Raw genomic sequence first — 24,365 nt, 5'->3', positions numbered from 1 at the left:
GGGAGGGGTATTCAAGCGTAAAGACGCCGCTAAAGAGGAGCAGAAGTAATAATGTGCCAGGCAGAAAGAGAGGGTGGATTACAAACACGAACACCGACACACACAACCATTCGATGAATTTGAAAATGAATGAGAAGAGAATGAGCAGACGCAATGTGGAAGGATAGAGGAGGATATATGGACTGGAGGAGGAGAAAAATAAACAGTGAATGAGGAACATCGGGTTAAGATATAGGGGAAGAAGTAAGAGGGCAAGATGAGATGGAGAGGAGGAGAACAAATGAATAGAAGAAGTATAAATATTGAGAATTAAGAAGCAGTAGAGTTGGATAAATTGGTAGAGCCAAATAAGCTAATATTGATGAAAGAGTTACATCAGACAAGACAAACAAGGAGATATTTATTTTATTCCTCTACACCTTCTACGTGAAAAGAGCAAGAGGATAGAGGAGATCCGCGATTACAAGGAGAATATGAGTGGAAGAAGGATTGAAAGTGAACAAAAGAAAAAACCGTTCAGAAGGATAAGGAAGAGAAGATTCAGATTCAGATTCACATGGAACGGTGAAGTTTGGACCTTAAGAAGTCCATTCTCAGAGGAGATCCGCAGAGGAGATGGAATAAGAGGAGTAGAGGTGATAAGATTGGATTTACTTTTTATGCCGATTACAATGGAGAAGAAGAATTATTATGAAGAAGGATAGGAAGAGAAGGAAGAGAAAAATAGATGCGAGGATATCGAAATAGGGTGGGATAGTAAAATAAGAAATAATAAAAACAGAGAGGTAAAACTAGTCTATCAAAAACTATCAATTACATAGAAGAAAAATCTAGTGATTCCTGAAAACTCCGAATAATTACCTAGAAATTCCATACCTAGAAAATGAATAATGGATGAAATTAGACAATTGTAATATTATTTCTAAAACACTTCATTTGAGAATCATGTAGTTTTCGGCAAGTTTGATATTACTTGACGCTTTCACATTAAGAATTGATTCAAAAAGAACAAAACATAATCTAGCATAGCATATCAAAACAAAGAATTGCTCCAATTTAAGTCCAGCTTTGAAAATGTATCATGACTGTCAAATCGATGTGACAATTCAAAGCAACCTTCTGATCTACTTAAAAACATTTGCAATTATATTTTTCTAATAATTTCGAGGTGATTAACTGCTCGAACTGCTCGCTTAGAAAATAGATTAATAATAACTAGCAAAACCAATCAAATAGTTTGGAAATGATTCTATAGCTGTGAAAGTGACTGGTAAATTATTGTTTCTGATTCAAGCGTAAACTGAAATAGATGAAAGAAACTGGATAATACTGTTCCAATAAGACTAATATTTTGGTATTACAGTACGACAATTTACAGGTACTTGAAAATTTTCATGACAGGGAATCTGATATTCCTAGGAAATTACACGGTTACAGTATATCAAACTCAATTAATTATTGAAGAGTTAACATACTTGAAATGAGCACAATAAAGTAGAGCGTGCACTAGGTCGGTGGAGCGGCGCGACGCGGCGCGACGTGGCGCGGAGAATTTCTGACCTGGAATAAATACATGTAATCAAGTGTACCTCCGTGCACTAGGAGCGCGACGCGGCGCGCAGCTCGAAAAGTTTCTGGACTTTTCGGGGTCGGAACGGCGTCGCGTCGTGCTCCTAGAGCACGGAGGTCAGGTCGGAAAAATTCCGCGCTCGGGTAACTTCGTGAGGGCTCGGCTGTTTCCGAGCTCTGCTTCTTTCGAATATGACCAGACTATATAACCATAGTTGTTGTAATTGTTTTGTTGTATATTGCGTTTCTCATTGTATTTTTGTGTGTTGTGAATAAATTGAATAAATAAACAGATAAAAAAGGTACTGGTTATTGAACGAGCGTTATCGAGTTCCCACTTTTGACTTACTGAAGACGAAAGTCGTCCGTCTGTTTGTATGTTCTACAATAAATCCTTCAGAAAGGATTGATCAATCAGCTTCAAAGTTTGAACATGTACTCTTCGAACAGGACAAGTTCGTTGGACAACAAAATTGACACACTACACACTCGTTCGTCCTTTTTCAGGAAAAATAACATTGAAAGTGCGTAAGAAAGAATTGTTATGATTTATCATTTGGTCATTTGAAGAATTTATTGCATGCAATAAATTATACTACAGTTTTTCCAGTCATTCATTCATAACATCAGCTGAGGCAAATTGAGAGCTATCACACGCTCTGAAACATGATTTCAGCTGGATAATAATACAACATACGAGATAATTCACAACTTTTACATCTACAAAATAATATGACTTGATAATATTAATGTGCGGTTTCTGTCATGTATTTTCTTTTGAACCACTGTATCGAAATAATGTATCATGTATTTGGATTCATATGAGCATATTTAAGATGTTGAAGCGATAGAGTAAGTTAATATTAAAGAGTAATTATTTTTCATTTCAAATAGGATCCCCAATAACACCTACTGTTAAATATTATTCATGTAAGAGAAGTATTCAGCTGTTTTCAGAATTTTCATCAACTCTGTATTACTGAAAGTTGCGGGTTTCAAATATTACAATACAACAGTTATTGAGCGAGTTATAATCCATTATATTGCATGATTCACAACTTTTACATCTACAAAATGATATGGCTTTATATATCAATGTGCTGTTTCTGCCATTTATTTTCTTTTGAAATTCTGTATCGAAATAATGTATCATGAATTTGTATTTATATAAGCATAATTGCATATTTAAGATGTTGAAGCAACAGAGTAAGTTAATATTTGAAGAGTAATTTTATTTTCAAATTAGAACTCTATCTTCAACAACTGTCTTAATTCAAATCGCAATTGACAAGTCTACGTGACGACTAACTAGTCCAAAACGGCGACGCGCCGCGCCACGTCACGCCGCCCCACCGACCTAGTGCACGCGCAGCTTAAGAATGGGAAGGAGGAAAAACAGGAAGAAGAGGAGGAGGAGGAGAAGGAGGAGGAGGAGGAGGAGGAGGAGGAGGTGGAGAAGGATGAGTAGAGGAGGAGGAGGAGAAGGAGGAGTAGGAGGAGGGGGAGGAGGAGGAGGAGGAGGAGGAGGGGAGGAGGAGGAGGAGAAGGAGGAGGAGGAGGAGGAGAAGGAGGAGTAGGAGGAGGGGGAGGAGGAGGAGGAGGAGGAGGAGGGGAGGAGGAGGAGGAGAAGGAGGAGGAGGAGGAGGAGGAGGAGTAGGAGGAGGAGGAGGAGGAGGAGGAGAAGGAGGAGGAGGAGAGGAGGAGGAGGAGAAGGAGGAGGAGGAGGAGGATGAGGAGGAGGAGGAGGAGGAGGAGGAGGAGGAGGAGGAAGAAGAAGAAGAGGAGGAGGAGAAATAATTAGGAGTAAAAACAAAAACAATGATAATAAAATTGTATAGAAATTATTTCTATTACTGATACCTTACAAAAATTATAGAATACAAGAGGAAGGAAAACACTCAAAACATGATTTTCAAACAATACATTAGAAATGAGGAAAAAAGTTGCTTTATTGTGTCCAATTATGGTGCATTCCCATTGTCACGTGGTATTTTAACACCACAAAATACTTTGAATATAAACTATTGAGCTTTAATAGAATTATAAAATAGAAAGAATAGATAGCCTAGTGAAGTTACCGCTCAAGTAAAATCGAATGTTATTCATGATAAAGAGAAATCAGGTTATCTTTAAGCGATAAGAAAATCATGCAAAATTGTAATTCAACAATAATGAGAATTCCTTGGCAGAAATAAAAATTATAAAGCGGCTTATTTATTATTGTCAGATTATAAAAAATAAAAGTTTGAATGTATATTTTGAGGTTAGAATTCTTTTGTTTTGTTCTGATGAATCAAACGATCTAGGATCAATTGACAGTTCTTTGAATCGATACCTAACGAATCAGCTGATTGTTCAATCAATCAGTATGAATTGAATTGTAATTTTACTTACAAAATATATATTATATACACTAGGGAAGGTTTATGTGAATAGATAAGGACAATTATTATTGTTACACGATTATTTATTGCAATCTAAAAAATTATGAAAACCAAGAGTACACAAAACTCACATAAAAAATTAAATGTATATCATTTTATAGCATCATGTATCAAGATTTAATTATTAAAATACTCTTAGCCTATTACTTAATTTATTTGTATAAAAACTTTTTATTTATCTTTGTATAACAAAGATAGGAAAACCCTGAATCTTAAAGAACCAATTACATCACGTCTTACTAAGATGAGAAAGCCAATCAGAAGGAAGCTTATAAATCGTTCAAGGAAGAGATGAAACTTTTCGACAAATCACTCTCTCTGGCTTGTGATTTCGACCTGTGAGGAGCACATGGAGATTAGGGTTCTTTCTTCCAATTAATTTTTAAAAGCATCAAGCCAATCCCTAGTTAAATGTGAAGTATATGTAATTAATGTTTGATTATTTGTGAACTCAGTGTTGCTAAAGAGTTCTTAATTGTAATTTATTCCCGTAAATATATTTTTGATACTGATAGAAATTCATAAGAAATCTGGACCATGCGCGAGCCCAGCAGAGATGAAAAGGACCTGCCTAATTAACTATTGGAAATAATTAATTTACTCTACAAGACCTTCAAGAACATCATTATAGTGAGTGTGCGAAATTTGTCTTAAATGAGCTCATTTTAAGAAGGCCTTTAGCAGTGAATTGGGGAATTGATCAAAGCGCTATATAAATTCATTCAATTTTAAGAAATTCGCAATGTGTTGAAAGCTATTATATAGTTTCCATGCATGGCACGAACTCAAAAACCCTGAGATTTTTAAATTGTTATTTTTATTAATTATTATTTGCTAATTGATCAAAGCATGTCCTGTTAAATCTACAGACCAAACAGGTTTTAAGTTGTAGAATTCTGAATTGACTTGAAGTCCAAGTATCAGTATTAAATATAATATATATATTTTTAAAGCTCACAACTGTGAATGCTAATAAACCTTGTGAGAATTATTAAAATATTAAAGAATTTATTTATATTGGAATTATAGAGATAAGAATATGTTATATATATTATTTTATGGTAATATATTTTATGTTTTATGTCAGCATACAAAATCATAAAAGTTTTTATTATATCCTAACTCATCTCGTGATATACAGTTTGAGCTGTCTTGATACCAAGAAAAAATCTTCTGCAGCATATAAAATCAGTGAATCAATTAATATTTATCTTATTCAAAGCATTCATTACTTATCATCCTTTGATGATAGACAAACTATTCAGCCAGAAAGATCTTACCGATAATTATATTAATAAGTACACAGTATATCATATAAGGATCCAGAGAACTTCAAGAACTGGCGTTGTAAGTTCCAAGGAATTTCAGAAGGGTAAATTGGTGAATACCTGTATTCATGGCGAGCGTTTTAAGAATCAATTAGAAAAAACCATAATTGGTCTTCATTATTCTCGATTGGATACATGGTTACTGGTAATGAGTCACCAACTATCTTTTTGATTTCCTTATTGGTATTCTTCCAGAACTTCACGGAAGCAGCGGTAAGAATTATTAATCACAAATCATTGAACCTTGTGGTGATTAATTATATTTGGAAAATACATGCGCCTACCACTGAGCTAGAGCTGCGGTCTGAACCCAGCATATTTGCGAGCCGGACGGCCTTAACTTTTTGCAAATTTATTTGCAAAATAGGGATTTTAGCAACCGCTCTTATAAATATCAAAAATACCGCAACACATATGAATGGTTGGCAGTCCACACCATTACATATTGTCACCCAACACGTGGGGCAAAAATCTACATCTTTACACCAGACATGAGGATCAGTGCCCGTAACTGGTTCAGTGGAGATATGTGTTCCATTAGAACTGGGGGATTTTTCCATTAGAACTTATGAGAAGAATATTTTCACTGAACCGGACACGGGAACTGATAGTGATGGAACCTTCACTGTCCTTAATAGGCCACGTTTCATTCTTATCTATATATATATATATATATATATATATATATATATATATATAAAAGCGAAATGGCACTCACTCACTGACTGACTGACTCACTCACTCACTCGCAGAACTAAAAATCTACCGGACCAAAAACGTTCAAATTTGGTAGGTATGTTCAGTTGGCCCTTTAGAGGCGCACTAAGAAATCTTTTGGCAATATTTTAACTCTAAGGGTGGTTTTTAAGGGTTTAAAGTTCGTCTTTTAGCATGTTCTTCTTATTCTCTTAATCATAATTGGAAAATGTCCATATCATAATTATATTAGAACTATATCTAATATAGAACTATAATCTAGAGAGTGTACCACTTCGAAACAGTTGTTAACTGGTTAACTCGCTTTGCTCGCCATATCCGTTTAGCCAGACGTTTAGTCTGGACCCCCGACTGGATCGTCCTAACATATGATAAAAATGAAAAATGCAGGCGAGCGAAGCGAGCCTGCTAATCTCATTCTCGGACGATCCAGTCGGGGGTCCAGGGGGCGGAGCCCCCTGGCTAGACGGATATGGCGAGCGAGCGAGCCTGACGGCTAGTACCTTGATATATTCATGTCAAAGAATTGTTATACAAAATACAAATTAATACAATATGTTCCCTTTTCTACTGTTTTATCTTGTACGAGTATTTTTATTTAATTATTGATGAAATTCTACAACATCCAAATTATTAAAAGAAATACAGAGTGGTCCAAAATCTACTAATCATAATGCTTCAACCCAAGTTGTACTAGTAGTTCTGAATAGCAGACCTCGCTCACTTATAAACCACAGCCTCCTGTCTACAGTAACTGTAATACTGTCTATCAGATTCTCTCTGGCCGTGTCTTCTCGGCGAGATATCGGAGTGAAAACGGTCAATGGCTGATTGGGTTGTATCGAAAATGCTTCAATCAAGCCAGTTACACACACATTGGACGTGCGAATTTTTGCCGTGCAAAAATTATAGTGGAATTATAAATTCTACTAGATTGAATGGAACTTGAAAATTTTTTTTCATGATAAATATTTTTGAAAAAGCCATCACGCATATTCTATTTCTTCACGTCATTTCGAAGAGATTGACACCATTTTAAAGTATATACCTTCATGAGATACTCGGTTTTCTCATTTTTAGGTTTGGCATGATGGTGGGAAATACATGTTTCCCGCAGTAAACAGTACTTTTCTCTCTTCTTCTGAAGATGCACCAAATCTCCAACCGTGGAAAATGGACCTACAGCCTTCAACTAGATTGTAATTTTGAAGCTTCGAGGAATATTCTACAAAATCGTTTCAATAATATTAGTGTATGTCCACTGCAGATACATTTTACAGGGTGGAAAGTAAAATTTTCCCTAAAAAATTCTTGTATCAAGCTTTTGAAGTTATATTAATCACTAGCCGTCAGGCTCGCTTCGCTCGCCATATCCGTCTAGCCAGGGAGCTCCGCCCCCTGGACCCCCAACTGGATCGTCCAAAAATGAGATCAACGGGCTCACTTCGCTCGACTACATGTAGACCTCAGCGGAACCTCTGTACCGAATTTGAACGTATTATGTCAATTTGATCTCGAAAAACACCTGTTAATATGTCGGCGTATCTTTGGCGAAGAAAATTCTTCCACCTGAGCTAAACCTGTGTACTGATTTTTTTTTTAATATTTCCATCAATTATTGAAAAAGGTGAGGAAACGCAGAAAAGCTGAGAAAACGCTAATTTTGGGCGTATCTTTGGCGTTATTTCAAATTCCGTCTAACACAACATTATTGCACCCCAGCTGAGCTTCTGTAGTAAATTTGAACATTTTCTGTTTATTTGTTCTCGATAAAGCTGAGAAAACGCAGATTTTGGGCGTATCTTTGGAAATTTTTCCAATTCCGTTCTTATTGCGCCTCTAAAGGGACAACTGAACACACCTACCAAATTTGAAATGTTATGTCATATTTTTATCATATGTTAGGACGATCCAGTCGGGGGTCCAGACTAAACGTCTGGCTAAACGGATATGGCGAGCGAAGCGAACCTGACGGCTAGTAATATAATATCCCCAGGAATAGCTCTGATTGAAGTAGCAGTACCCAATCAATTTTTCTGCGATAAATCAGGACCTCCTAAATAGGTATTTAGGAGGTACTGGATAAATTGGTATTTGGGAGGTCCTGGATAAATGTATTTCAATCTTCAACTTGGTGCCAACCTAACAAAGTCAACTCAACTTAATGCCAACCTGACAAAATTTTTAATTTAGTTACCAGAACAACTGTTTCGAAGAGGTACTCTCTCTAGATTATAGTTCTATATTAACATATATGGTATGGACATTTCAATTAAAATTTAAGATATTGGGAAAAGAAGAATATACATGCTAAAAGACGAGCTTTAAACCCTTAAAAACCACCCTTAGGGTTAAAATATCGCCAAAAGATTTCTTAGTGCGCCTCTAAAGGGCCAACTGAACATACTTACCAAATTTGAACGTTTTTGGTTTGGTAGATTTTCAGTTCTGCGAGTGAGTGAGTGAGTGAGTGAGTCAGTCAGTGAATGAGTGCCATTTCATATATATATATATATATATTATATATATATATATATATATATATATATATATATATAGATAGATAGATAGATAGATAAAAGACGAACTTTAAACCCTTAAAAACCACCCTTAGAGTTAAAATATCGCCATGTGCGTCTGTGTACACGATATCTCATCTCCCAATTAACGGAATGACTTGAAATTTGAAACGTAAGGTCTTTACAATATAAGGATCCGACACGAACAATTTCGATCAAATGCGATTCAAGATGGCGGCTAAAATGGCGAAAATGTTGTCAAAAACAGGGGTTTTCGCTATTTTCTCGAAAACGGCTCCAACGATCTAGATTAAAGTTATACCTGAAATAGTCATCGATAAGCTCTATCAACTGCCACAAGTCCCATATCTTTAAAAATTTCAGATTTCCCCATCTATGCAAAGTGTGATTTAGAGCTTATCAACAACTATTTTAGGTATAAATTTAATCAAAATCGTTGACGCCGTTTTTGAGAAAATCGCGAAAGGCCCTGTTTTTGACATCATTTTCGCCATTTTAGCCGCCATCTTGAATTGCATTTGATCGAAATTGTTCGTGTCGGATCTTTATAGTGTAAGGAATTCCAAATTTCAAGGAGTTCCAAATTTTAAATCAATCCGTAAAAACATTAATTACTTACATAAAAATAACATCTGTATAATGGCGATCAGTTTTGTCCATAGACTCCAGTAGCACACCTGTGCAGCTTTGCACGTCGTACCAAAATCCACGTCAACTCCAAGAAACACTTCACATTGAATAAATGAGAGTTCCATGTTTCAGACCTACTAGAACTAATAGGCCTACTAGCTAGTAGAACCACTAGCCTAGCATTTAGCTAGGAAGTAGTTTTACTGTATTGTCGGAATAAAATAAGTTGAGACTTGGCCCTCCATCCTAAAAAAATAATTCTGACCATTTTTGACAATTTGAAAAATAATTTAAATATTTCTAAGAAACTTTCTTAAAAACTACTTAATAAATTAACATCCTTCTTGCTCTCACAACCCATTTACTTATCTCTTAAAACAAAAAGGTTTCTGGCATATCAAAAAGTTCAAGTTGTCTGCTCACAATGTTTCGACATTGACGAACATAAACATTAATTGGAAAATAACAACTATAGGTCAGATGAAAATGATCTACACATCAATAGAAAGGAGACATTCTTCCTGTTATAAAATTCTTACTTATTACGACATCCCATAATTCTGAGGGAGGTGACATTCAAAAGAAGAACATAATATTCTTGCGATGTTTTCAATTTAATAAGAAAATCCTTCAACCCTCGACCTTTTTTAGCAATAATGAAATATCGAGGATGATATTCTACATACAATTCTGTGGTTAAATTGGAAATTTTAGAGAATTGCAATTTCACACAATTTTGCAATGCTGCTATTTTTACGGATGGAAGGCCAAGTCTCAACATATTTTATACAAACTATAGTTCTAGTTATCTAGTCAATATTTTCGATGAAGTAGCAAGAAAGTTATACCACTAACGCTTCAAATGTTAGAATTTCAACATTATAACGCTTCAAATGTTTTAATTTTAACATTGTAACTCTTCGATGCTTCTATTATTTAAAAAATATATATTGAATAAGATTATTGTAATAACAAGGTGCCAACAAGAAAATAATTTTGAGAATCGCCCAAAACCAATAGCGAAAATGAAATTCTTCAGTTGAACATCATCTTCCAAAAAAAAAAACATGAGTGGCGGCTAGGGCAAATTAAGTTTGGAAATTGCAGGTTCCAATCCGATCAGAGTAAAAAGGGAAAGAACATTATACATTCATAATGAAATGTATAGGATTTTTGTCCTTCAAAAGTGTATGTTTGATCTTTGATATCAAATTCTCCTCTTCACCGTAGTTCTAATACGAGATATGAGAATAAGAAATATAAGAGAAGTTTTTTCAATCAAAGGATATACCTACTCAAATTTGTTGCATAACAGTTTCAAGAAATGAATTGTCCTTCCTATAGGCCTGAACTGCAGGCCTGCACAGTAGTACACTTTTTTTACAACTGGTAAGCGCGACATTTTTTTTTAGTTTGTAATGTTATTGTGTATAGTGTAATATTGTTAGTATTTTAATAATGTAAAACTGATACTGAAGTTCTCTTTCCTTTTTTTATTTTTAGTTTTTTTTACTCTTTCTTAATTTGCTTTGTTAACTGTAACACTTCTGTTTTATTTTAAGTAGTTTTTTTCTCCCCAAACAGATTTTGTAACATTGGGGATTATTTTCCATATATATTTGATTTTTTGTAATGTTCTTCAGGGTATGATTGTGATTTTTAGTTATATGGTAATTATTTCAGTAACTATGGTAACTATGCTCTGTATATATTGTAAAAATGGAAAATAAATTATTGATTTGATTTGAGTGGAAAGAGAATAGATTCCAACCCTTTAATCTTGTCAACAGTTTTGCTGTTCTGTCATATCTTTCTTGTTGGTGTTTGTTTTATTTATTATATTTCCAAGTTAACTTATTTTTCTTCAAAGATGAAAATTACATGATGGTGGAATCAAAAGTAATAAGTTATAAATAATCTTTCTGAAAAAACGCAAGTAGCTATACTGTTGTAGTCTATATTTGAGTAAATAGCTTGTTTTAGTTGTTTTTCTAATAAATTTATCAATTTGTAGCTCTCAATTATTATATAGGCTACAGGCAGATATGCCATTATCATCATGACTTCGGCTGATAAGTATTCAAATTCTCTCAAGAAATCGATTATTTGATATGTACAATGTTGAGTTGGATTTTATTGGAAGCATCTTTTAAAGGCTTCATCAGCAGGAACAGCTGAGTATTTCGCCAGCAACTTATTTTTAAAAGTTAATTTGAATGGCTTTTAGGTTGCCTTGCATAAAGGATTATCATAACAATATCCAGCTCACTAATAAAATTAATTAAACGCTTGAATATTCTTTGATTTTTTGAACAGCCACTCTAATTATGGTCAAGTAATTCCAACTCAAAAACAGATTCAGAAGAGGAAGACATCGCGAACCCACCACGAAAACAATGAGAAATCATAATTATCACTAATCAGAAGATTAATTTTATTTTCATACTTACGCTATAATTAACTATTCAAATGATTTATTATGGGCAGTAAAATGAACAGATAAATTTAATCATTCAATTTTATTACAAAAGAGACAAATATATTTTACACAGAAAACGGAAGCGCGTTTATAACATACATAGGTTGATTTGTTTCCACACGTTGAAAAATATACAAAATTTCGTTATTTCTATAAAAATTCTCCAATTCAACCTAATACTGCATTGAATTTCTTCTAATCCATCGGCAAACACATTTTCCATCGACCATTAGCTTATAATGTAGATAGAAAAATATCTCATAATAAAACTGATAATGATACAAGAATGATACTACTAGAAATGTCCACAAAAAATTAGAAAGCATAATCTCGATTATCATGCTAAACTGTGGATAGCATCTCTGTTACATTAAACTTCAGAATAGGTATCTACTTTTTGAAAAAATGCAATATTGTTGTACCCTTCAACCTGGGTTAAATTCTTCTCTTATTGTCAAATTGAATATTGTGATATTGTCATAATGATTTCAAAAATTTTGTTTCCAATGTTCTGTTCATAGGTCAAGTGCTAGATTTGGAGGAATGAGATACAATTTCTACATCGAACGAGTTTGTAAAATTTATAATTTCATTGATTTGATAGAAAAACTTCACATTGCAAAAAATATTAAAATAAAGTGCATCTAAAAGCTAAAAACATATTAAGTACTTATATTTTACGAATTATACACATTTTTACACATTCAACTGATGACTTCAAAGTAACATTCTTCTGAATCTCCATCCTACCAAGTTTTTTCGCAATCGTTTTGAACTAACTACAAGGTTGAGTCACTTTGAGAAACACACTCAATCACTAATTGAATGATGTTATTTGCGAAGAGAGCAGAGTGAGTGTAGCTCTATTTGAGTATTGGAGAGTACCGTACTCAAATATTCATTCTGATTGATACTACAACGACTTCTGTGTAACTAAGCTGTTCTAATAATTCATTTAGCTCATTCAGCTCACATAGTCGACATCTCATGTTTGGTCCATTAATGTTTGTTTGAAAATAAGAAACATTTTAGGCCTACTACCTGTTTCGAAATTACTTTGTACAATAGAGATGCAACACTAATGCTGATTGCTGACACCCTATCACAATGTCACATCACCAATGCAATGAGCCATTGTGTACTGAAACTAGCAAACTAAAATTGTGACACACTACAAACTAATTAAAATTAAATGCTTATCAAAATAATACTAATTTTCAATATTATGACTATAAATGCACTCATTCAATCATTATCGAGTTGGAGTAATAGTACAATAATTGCAACAGATAAGCAAAAACATCGCTTTACATAGATATTAAAAAGATGCCCTTGGCAACATCACAGATTAATAACATAAAAATAAGGATCAAGACGATTCTGAAAGATTCAAAAAATTTCAGACATTTTTCATAGGATTTTCTTCCTACATTATTAAAATCTATTGTAATGAGCTACCACCGATTTTTAAAAAATAATTTTAAAAATAATAGCTGCCAATAAATTTTTATGGATATTTAAAAAGAATTTTCAAACTAATCAAAATGGTTCGCTATAATAAATTAATTTAAAATGCTTGTGTCAGTTTTGTTTTTAATTCATAAAATCTTCAGTTTGAATGTTTTCATCTGCATGAAAAGTACAGTACCGTACTTTATTCTTCAAATAAAAAGAGATTTTTCCAATAATATTCCTTGATAAATATACTTTGATCATTGCAATAAAATGAATATTGATATCATCCTTTCTTATGATAAGCCACAGTACACAATGATACTCTAATTATAATCAATGATTTAGCATTACATGAATCACGATAATATAATAATACAATTAATTATTGTATAATTGCATGTGTTAATGAATATAAAAAGAAGCTACATTATACAATATTTCTAAATGCAACAAATATAATTATTTTGATAATTACACACATAATGCGTACAATAAAACTTCAGCAAACAACTTTTTACAATCCATCAATAATGTTGTACCAATTTACCATTCAATCGTCTCGAAATCAACTAGACTTTGACGATTTTAGTAGATGCAATTAATATATTTTCAACACAAAAGCAATTCAGAAATTCTACTATATTTTTCAGCAATATATTTTGAAATCGTAAAAATACTGTTGAATGATTATGTGACTAAATTAAGTAGATGGAAATCATAAAGACATTGATTCAAAAATTATAAAAAATGTTAAATGGTACAATAACAAATTATTTAGGCCACTCCAATACCAAATAATTCGAGAATACACTCTCGAAATGTTTTTACATACATACATTCTCTATAACACTACTTTCCAGGCATTTCAGAAAGATAACTATAAATTCATATTCCTAAAATTTAACAACACTCGAAAATTATTCTTAAAAATCTTTGTCCATAAAAAAATTCCGAAACGAGTGAATTCAGTGATGAGCCGTCATTGAAGGGACCAGCACTTTTCACTGATAAGTTTCCATGCAAGGAAACAATCAATTCCAGAAATCATTAAAATTATTGTGAATAATGACCAAGTAGGTAAGCATTATATAATGTTTTGTCTCAAATAACACGTTCATCAAATGAATGACATTGAAAATAATAATAATTATATAATTTCAAAGTTAATCAAATTTGTACTATAATCAAGATAAATGATTGAAGATGAAAACATTGGAATCTTCAATGTTCATGATTGATACTTTTTAAGTATCTATTGACACTCATGTAAGTAAAAACTAGAATGTGAATCAAGAAATGCGCTAGATAAATTCCACTAAATATCTCCTCTGTACCTGGAAATCAACTACGTTTCATTAAATCAGTTACATCAGTCTTATGTTCTATTTTGAAAACATTAAATACAACCATATCACAATTTCTGATTAGAAGATCTACGAGGAAAAGAAATATTCAATACGAAAGGAGATGGATACAATGAACATTATATAATGCCAACTTATGATCTCTTACAACTCTAACATATTTAAACTGTAACTTCAAACATGAAATAAATCAAGTTGATCGAGCGTAAAAGGGACATATATTTATGAAACGTATTTGAATTCGAATTTAATTGTATTTCCTGAAATATATATAATATAGAAGATTCAGAGTCTTGAGATTAAGTTAATATGGGAGTAATAGAATAAGGAATAAACAATGAGAATTAATAATAACAAAGTCATAGATGCAGTTATCTTCAAGCAAACTTCTCAAGCCTTTTCAAGCGACGCCCAAAAGCCACATGTGCCGTCATGGTGACTTTTAATTGATGCTTGATCCAGTTCAAACTGTTTTATCTCTCTCTCAAACGGCAGAATCTTTGGCAAATCCAGTCTTCGCAACAGATTTCTTGATATCGTATTGGACAGTTGTATCCTTTTTCCCACTGCAAAAAAATTAATATAAATAATCAAGTTAAATTCTAATAGAAATCTATATTTGAAGAGTTTCTACAGTTGATTAACTAATTTATTGGCTGGAAAAATAGATAGTCTAGTTGGGTTCTAATTCCGTATGTTTTCAACTCATCGTTGAAACTCCTAGAAGGAGATGATTAGCAGAAAAAGTTGGAGAGGGGAAAAATTTGAAGAATTACCTATTTTCAACGGTGTGTATCTCGGAAGCTATCAAACATACAACGAGCAAAAGTTGTAGCAAATTTGCTAGTTCAGTTTTGTGATGTAAGCAATTTTCTGTTTTCGATGTACTGAGGGGAAACAAAAGATACTCCTTTCCCTATCTCCCACCGTAAACGCAGCCCCTCTTCTCCACAGGCTAGAGGACTATAAGTTAGTATGATTACCTCTTAACTACTATCAACAATGCCCGTGAAAATTGACTTATATTTCACGTGATCTAACCCCCATTTCAATCAGTTGAACTGACTAGCGAATGTCATTTATTGATTAACCAATCAAGATCATTACAGTTTATATTATTAATTTTTTGAACATTTTCATGGTCGAAATACATCAGAGAAATTAGTTAAAATACGCCAGTTTTGTTACGTTACAACACAGTACGGGTTACAAAAAGGATTCCACTTAATTATTGCTATAAAGGTACACTATATTGCATTACAAACATAATCAAATATAGTGTTATAACACTGTAGTGGTTCCCATTATTGTCGAGTGAATACTATTAGATTAACTATAGGCTATAAAATGTTACAAATATATTATATTGCTAGAGAAATGCTTAATATATTTCTAAAAGTAATTGATCGGTTACAAATCACAGATTTGAAGATTGATTATGAATGAAATGGAGTCATACTCACTTATCGATCATGGGTGTTGATGATTCGATATGAATTTTCGCATCACGGTGTCCACTGTTCAGCAGCTCCTTGCCTTCACTGTGGACAAAAAAATGATAAATAAAACTAGAAAATCTACTAATTTTTGAGAAATCACCTCGATAACAAGAAAGCGTAATATCTCAAAATGGGGATCACATTCCGAAAACATTTCTAGATTCGCAGAAGTAGAAATATCGTATGTAGGCTACATTTTTTTTGTAGCACGTTATTTCACATGCACAATGAAGCAATGTACAACAAAGAGCATATAGATTTCATGAGTGACTGAGAGAGGAAGTTAACTGGAAAACTTTGCATGTTATCAAGTAGTACGGTATTCAGAAAAAAATATTAATTTTTTTACTAAAGTAGTTCATGGATGAGTTATTGATGATATTTCTACACAGTGACAATGATATTCTAGAAGGATATGGCGTGTCATGTAGGCTACATACCGTATTACAGAAAGCCATCTACAACATGATGATGAAATTATCATCGCAAATAAAGTCCTTTAGAAATTGACATATAAAGAGAGTATTAACTTAAACATTATAATATTCTATTTACAGAACTTTGAGCGAGTAAAGTTTGATTTTCCACATAGTTAGCATAGAGAAAGTAAGGAGAAGAATAGGCCTATTAGACAACAAATAATTGGAAAATTGAAGACAGAAAATTAATGAAGGAATCGCTCACAAGCTAGAACGATTATATCATTGTTTTCACAAAGTGTTCACAGGAGAATAGATTATGTTCAATAGATGAAATTCATAAAGGGGTTAATGTGATGTTAGTAGTGAAAGCAAAAAAGGAAGGAATTATTTTTAATCAAACAGTAGGCTATCATTATTATTTATGTTCTGAAATTATCAATAAATTAATATAACAAATCATTTCAATTTTTACCCGCGAGCTATCTAAAACCAATGTTGAATAGAGAGTAAAAATTCATAAATATGCTTTTAAAATTCGAAGTATGGTTATTTATTACGTTTTAACCTGAAAATAATGTAGTTTTATTATATCTCTGAATAGAGCAGTGAAAAAGTTTGTAAATATAAAATAATCAGTACTTGATACTTGTATCAAAGATTATTCTGTAATATCCACTTTGAAGATCAGGTAGATCAATTCTTAAACTAATGGTAGTAAAGAAGCCTCTACTTTTCAGAAGTAGTTTAGCTTACAATTACAAAAATAGCAGCTTACAATTTTTATTTAAGAAACTTCTTTTTAACTCGGAGTGAAGAGGAATATCAGGATAGATACAGAGTCCAACAAGAAGAATGAGGAGATTTTGTCAAGTAAATGATGTCGATGGAAACGTGTTGATCACATTTAATCAATCTACGAAAATTGATTTGGATTTTCTAACTATTCTAACGTTTCTTACAGTATAATTTGCAAATATTAGGATGAGATTGAAATTGTACAAAATATACTCATTTCACATTGAAAAAAATTGGAATTTGAATAAAATATATTCTCATTGAGTTCATTAGTATCTGTGCCATTATATTTGCACATCAAAAACTTGACAGAATTCCTCTTACAAAGCAAAAGAGCACACCTGTAGGCAACTATACATGCATGGACCCAGCAACACACATTCAGTTTTCATAATTTTTGTAACTATATTATTCAATGAAAGTTTCAATAAAATTGAAGTATGACATTCAGTAAATGTTGATAATGAAGTTCACATGACGGGACGACGACGGGAGCTGGGGACAATTTTAACCATTCAATTACTACTGTCGTCTTCCCGCGTCTCGCACTCACCACTCACTGGTGTGCGCAAGGCTTATAGGCCATTCATATAAATTTATCATGAAACTATCAATACATAAAAGACACAGTTTTGATGTATTCAGGCCTATAACGACAAGTTATAATTGTGTCACAATTGACTGCACGTCGTTATAAATAATACATCAAAACTGTGTATTTACATCGCAGCTCGGAATGAATCGAGAGCCATCATCTTCAATATATGAAACATTTTTTATTCCTCCAAAGCTCACATGAGTGAGTTATTCATGGATAATGGGAGGGATTATGTTGGAAGCTGAAAGGACGGACCTACAGTTTAGATGGGTTCAAACGGGAACAAATCACCTGCAAGTGATTTTCAAAGAGCATCACTAATTAACTAATGTTCTGGCACAAGAATCGGTCATCCGGCCAATGAGAGTAGTAGTATAGGCCTGTAAATTCTAGCGACATTCATTTCCGTTATTATCATGGGAATATCCATAATTAATAATTATTTACTGAAAAAATTATCATTCAATTTAATTAGATATTAATTTAAAAAAACATTTTCGCAGAATGATTATGTTTTAAACATTTATCGCTGATTTTATACTTGAGAGCTCCAGTATTTTACATAAATGATGAATCGAACCAATCAAATTAAATTATCACTCAGTTAAGATTTTTTATTAAATACGTTATAAATGAGATTCACTCAATATTATGAGTTACCGTAATGAATCATGAACAATAGAAGACTATGAACCTATTGATGAAATTTGATTGTGCAATGTGATGTACTAATTGTATGTGTGAGGAAGCTACAATATTTAAAATTCTTGAATACAGTAATACTGTACTGAATTTTCACAACCGAGATCGATATCAGCATCATGTCAAGTAGGTGTGGTTATCTGATTATTTATTGATTGCTATTCCGGTTGGTACAAATAAGCACTAATATAGTTTGTTTTTTATTCTGTTGGTTATCAATATTTATTATAACTATATTTTGTGTTTCCTGTGGTTTGAAGAAAACATTTCCAATTTTGAAGATTGTAAACTGAATTTGGACTCTATTAAGAATTGAAAAAGGTCAGTTTTGGGCAGGAGAGCCTTTCCTTGAAAATGGTATTTGTACATGATAAAATGGAGGAAAACTGAATATGTGTGTAGGGCCCTGTTTAACGGCGAAAAGCGACACGATCACGAGACAGTTGACAGTCGATTATGTTGATTAGATGTTCTTACAAAACAAAGTTCATATCAGGCAGAGGACGTTTGAGTTCGATATCAGTGAGGGAATTATTTCCGTTGCTGTTACTATCCGACGGCGAGGTCTCTTTCTGGCTGCAGTAGGGTAGAGGAAAACGCCAGCTATACAGGCTGCGAGAAAGTATTATTAGTAGATGATAATATATTTTTAGCAGTTAATAATAGAAATCATAAGAAGTTACAACACCCACACACTAAACAAATTCACAGAGAAACAAAGATAAAACAGCTTCCACCAAAGATTGGACTGAACAATTATAACTCATATTGGTTTAATCAACTCCAAGGCTCCAAGCACAACTTAATCTAGATTTGAATCAAGCTGAGGTCGCATTTATTATTATTTTGTACAATTGGATCGGATGATAGTTTCAACTCAAAATATAATTGAATTTCTATCGAGCTTACGAGCAGTTGCTGACAGTTGGAGTAATGTCAGAAAATACAACGAATTAGACAATTTTGACAGTAACGTCAGTTGAAATGAAAGTTGAATATAATGGGAAGATTACTTTCAAATCAATCTGAAATGAAACATTTTGGTCTTGGTCTGTCCCTGTTACTTAAGAAATATTCAAGTGTGAATAAAAGTAGTATTTTAAAAATTGAAAGTTTCAACACTGTTCAGTAACAGTAGGCTACAATAAATATCAATCATTCAATCAAAAGGGAACATTTTCAACGAATATTTGGTGTTTGACACCAATTTTGGAGACCACTACTGTAGAATGAAGACTAAATATATTTTCAAAAAGCTGTCATCTAGCAGGAATGATCGAACCTACAAAATGACAGACAAATTTGGAAATTCATCAAAGCTTTTAATTTTCTATAAAGATCAATATTTTATTGTATATGTTATGACTTATCAGCTTTTGAATGGTAGCAATTCTTTTGATAATGTAATCTACGTTGAATTTCATAGATTTTATTCAATAGCAGTATAGGATGATGTTGATACAGTATTATAAATACTATTTTGATAACATGGAAACCTATTCAATGCAATATCATTTTGTTGGTTTATTGTGGCATTTTCTTAGATTTTATCTACTTAGATTCTATCTACTCATTCATAAGAGCATAACAAAATTGAAACTATGAATCCTGGGAGAGGAGATAACATGACTTGATCTGTTAGTAGTATTAGTATTGTAGTTGAACAATGTTTTTCAAAACTATTCTTTATTTGTTGTGATTAAAAATGTTTGAATTAGGAGAGTTAATTTTTTATTTATCAGCAGCTTACCTTGTCATCTTAGGATCATCTTCTCTCGGTTGTTTTCTTGAACTCTTGCCACACAAGAGATGAAGGAGCCCAGCATGATGCACGAAATAACAGGAGACGTCAACGATGATGAAGATCAGCAGCAGGATGCCGATCAGAATCGCAAACAGCAGTGCGCTGCTCAGCTGAGAGGTATCTGCACCGATAAAGGTACCAGTGCCTGAAATCACATAATTAATTCAACATTTTCATCAAATAGAAACAGAAAATAGATTGGTCAAATGTAAAAACATCCAAAAATCAATGCATTCATTCATTGCATTCATTACAGCAGTAATTCCAATAACAAACAATACTTCCCTCATGCAAACAGTGTCCATAATATATTTTTATCTATTTTCCATAAAAATATTACATTTATTTTTCATCAAAATATAAAAAATACAACATACCCGCTTGAACCAAGAAAATTATGATTCATTATATTGAGTATTTTGTATTGGATATGTGGTTGAACAGATTTCATATTTGTTGGGATGGACATGTTGAGCCACCGATTCAAGTTGCCTATAAGATATATTGGTCATGTTAGAATCCCTGAAATTGATGAGATACTACCTGAAAAATGTGCCAGCCATGTCACTCAATATTATAGTGATTCATCCACTGATACTCTGTATTCTGAAGAGAATGGAATAATTATACATGAATCTATAAAGTAAAAGTAACATAGTGTAACCTTTTTTTGGACTACCTATTATGATACTTATATGATGGAAATTCAGGGAGGAATAGATTGTGCCTGTAGGTCCTGCCCAAATATTTCGATGAATTGCCATAATTTATTGTTTAAATAAATGATAAATCAATAATTGATAATTCCACTAAGCACTTTTTACAATATATTTTGATTTTTATGTGAATCATCATATTGCTGGATGATGTCGACATGATCATTTTACTTTTGAATAATATAAGTATTGATGACATGATTCAAAATTCATGGCGGGATTCGAACCAACTGTTTGAACATTTATGTCTTATCTGTCTATAGCTAAAAGGCCTCTACAAAACGACTGAGCAACGGCCAACAGTTTCAGTGTATGATTTTAGTTTATGTCTTACATAGCTATGGGTAGAGATGTCAATAAAATGAGGAAAAAATATAATAATTTAAATACTATCTCTGCATTACAAACTCAATCCAACATTATTTCAGGATAATTCAATCGAAAATAAAGACAAAAATGATAGAACAATTCAAATCGATCGCTCCCACTATTTAAACAGCATAGAGAAGTTTTATATTAATCATGATTTTTTTTTAATTACGAAGAAATCTTTTAAATATGAATCTAAATTCCCGAATTCATCAAGTACAATCAGTAGGCCTATGCATAAAAATGTTTTTTTTTTCTTTAGAATAATAATTTTAACTGTGATTGAATGCCGTTTCCGGAAACTTCGATAAAATCCTTTGTGTAGACGTTTTATATTGATATTGTATAATTTTAATCAACTCCATCAGAAATCTTCATAACCAAAACTCCTTGGAATCAAATAAATATTTGATGGAACATTCGATGTGAAATGGTATAGATTACCAAAAGAAAACATAATTAATTATGGAACATATAAACAACGAAATCGCCTGATTTTAGTATTATTCATACTTTTTGGATTGTCCATCTTGTAGCTTCTGCCTTAAATTCTAAGTTATTCCAATTATAATAGTTGTATTCATATTTTATACTTATTACATACATTCAATTCCAGACAATAGAAACTCACATCAAAGAACATCTGTATTATACATACTGGTTAGAAAAAGTTCTAAAATGAGAATAAATAATTTAATAATGATCTATTATGAAATACAGGAATCATAGAATCAAACTTGAAACTTTGCACCATTCTTTCTTTCAAACGACATATTAGGAATAACTGAACTGCTTATACAAGATGAAAAATAATGCAACTCTGAGTTGAAAACAATATAAGTAATATGTTATTATGTGGAACACCAAGTGGATCCTACAGTGGAATAGATGAATTATTATGAATCTGTACATGAGCATCAAAACGTTTTTGAATGTAACTGATGAATGGAATTGTAAGGCTTCATATAATTAGAACATTAAGAGCCAATTCCATGAGATACATTATAACTAGATTCTCCAATTATCCAACACCACCATATCAGCAGACCAGACCACATTCAATACAGTATCATAAACATGCTGAATCCAATTTCCACCAAAACCATCATGAATCATACAGCTCTATCGATAGAAATAGGAGAGTTATTTAATTGAATAAGTACATAAGTACAAATAATAATAAGTACTATAAGTACAAATAACTTTTACCTGAATCATAAAATGCCAATCGATCCAATCTAACCAAATTAACCTTAAATATATGATCCTTCAAAAATTCGGGTTCACAAGTTCGTCAATGGTATTGAACTCCGTTTTGAGCACCTAATAATTTTAATCATAGCTGTGAGCATACTAGCTCAAATAAATATTTACTTCCTAGCTCTATTGCTTCCATCAACAACTAACAACCCAGAAAGTTCCAGCAAAGATAATCTAGAAGGTGAAAAATTGAGTTGCGTGGAAAGTATTACGAAAATAGGTGGGGTGCAAGAAAATGACATTCGAAATTATGGAAAATTACACATGAATTTATTGAATTTTCAAAGATAGCGACGGCTCAAAGCGTGGGTAATGATAAGACATGGGGTGCTTAATATGATGATATGTGTATGATCCTACAGCAGTCGATGGTTTCTGATCCCGAGCAACTAAAAAATTAAAATGAAGATAGTGTGGTCCACGTTATAATGGCAGTGGATACAGATAGAAGAATAGCGATGCCTATTCTATGCATTAATTACATTTCTACACCGTCAAAAACATAATTGTCATCGTTGTGGACCTATAAAAGGATAGTACCACCGGCTTTGTCGAATGATAGACAAGGATAGCAAAACCGAAGTTGATCAAATACTGTCATTATAACGTGGACCTCACTATAGTAATGGTGACAATGCATTGTAATGAAAAGCTGAGAAGTGCACCAGTGCAAAGTGCAAAATACAATCATTGATAATTCAGATTTAGAAATGTATGTGAACTACATTATAAATTTTAATTTGAAATAAGTTAAAAATATATAAAACTCAATTTTGAAGTTGCAAGACATAATTTAGCTATGAGGAATAATACTGGAGCTCCAAATCTAGATTCCACTTGATATGGGAGGCCTAAATTCCACAATATATATTGTGAGTTTTCTTTCAACCTTCTGATGTGTGTTCATGGTTTATTGATTCCACCAACATCATTATTGATCATTTTAAAGTAATTTATTAATACTAAACATCTTATCAAAAGTGATTGGTCAATTATTCTGATCTGTAATGTTTTATTGGACGTTTTCAATTTGAAACCTAGAATATTACTAATAATTAGTATTTGGTGTAATTAATGATTGTTGAAAAATGTAGAATCCGAATATTCTAGGTTTCAAATTGAAAACGTCCAATAAAACGTTACAGATCGGAATAATTGACCAATCACTTTTGATAAGATGTTTAGTATTAATAAATTACTTTAAAATTATCAATAATGATGTTGGTGAAATCAATAAACCATGCACACACATCAGTATAATTATTATAATATAATTTAATATGTTTATGGGAAAATGTATTGTTCGATTGATCGTATTTTTTTCAATGAAAGAAATTTAGTACACGAACCAGTATTTTAGTACTGCTGAAAATAAAAATATTTTATTGATGGATCCATTAGTAATTTAATACCAACATAATCTGAGTGAATAATCAACAATAATTGTACATATTATATAATACGGTGTGCAATAACAAAAACACAGAGACAGTGTGAGCTTGTGACTATTAATCTTCTACCTAATCAACTAAACCGTGCACTAATCTAGTGACTGTAAAAAGAAGAAGAAAAGGAGGAGAAAGAAAAGCAGCAGTAGAACCTACAAAGCAAAGTGAGCAAGTGTTACACCCAAAAGCAAAAGATGGAAGAATGAATTTATTTTTATTGTGTTAA

At 32.4% G+C, this 24,365-nt stretch overlaps 1 protein-coding gene across 2 annotated transcripts in view; it reads right to left on the bottom strand.

The window, feature by feature from the left end:
- Positions 1-11,727: 11,727 nt before the first annotated feature.
- The window catches only part of LOC111048008 (fasciclin-2), a 283,669-nt gene continuing 271,031 nt past the window's right edge, over positions 11,728-24,365 (bottom strand). Inside the window, exons 12-15 of one of the 2 annotated variants that reach the window (XM_039437906.1) lie at positions 20,293-20,491; positions 19,020-19,154; positions 15,990-16,067; positions 11,728-15,092 (exon numbers count right to left, since the gene is read on the bottom strand). In XM_039437906.1, the coding sequence (XP_039293840.1) occupies positions 15,011-15,092; positions 15,990-16,067; positions 19,020-19,154; positions 20,293-20,491 (494 nt within the window). In that variant the 3' untranslated portion in view covers positions 11,728-15,010. The remainder of the gene's footprint in view (positions 15,093-15,989; positions 16,068-19,019; positions 19,155-20,292; positions 20,492-24,365) is intronic. The other variant, XM_039437907.1, reaches the window with a different exon arrangement.

Source organism: Nilaparvata lugens, chromosome 11 (assembly GCF_014356525.2).
Source record: "Nilaparvata lugens isolate BPH chromosome 11, ASM1435652v1, whole genome shotgun sequence".
Classification (NCBI taxonomy): Eukaryota; Metazoa; Arthropoda; class Insecta; order Hemiptera; family Delphacidae; genus Nilaparvata; species Nilaparvata lugens.
Note: the sequence above shows the minus strand (reverse complement) of the source record. Positions and strands in the feature narration are given on the sequence as shown.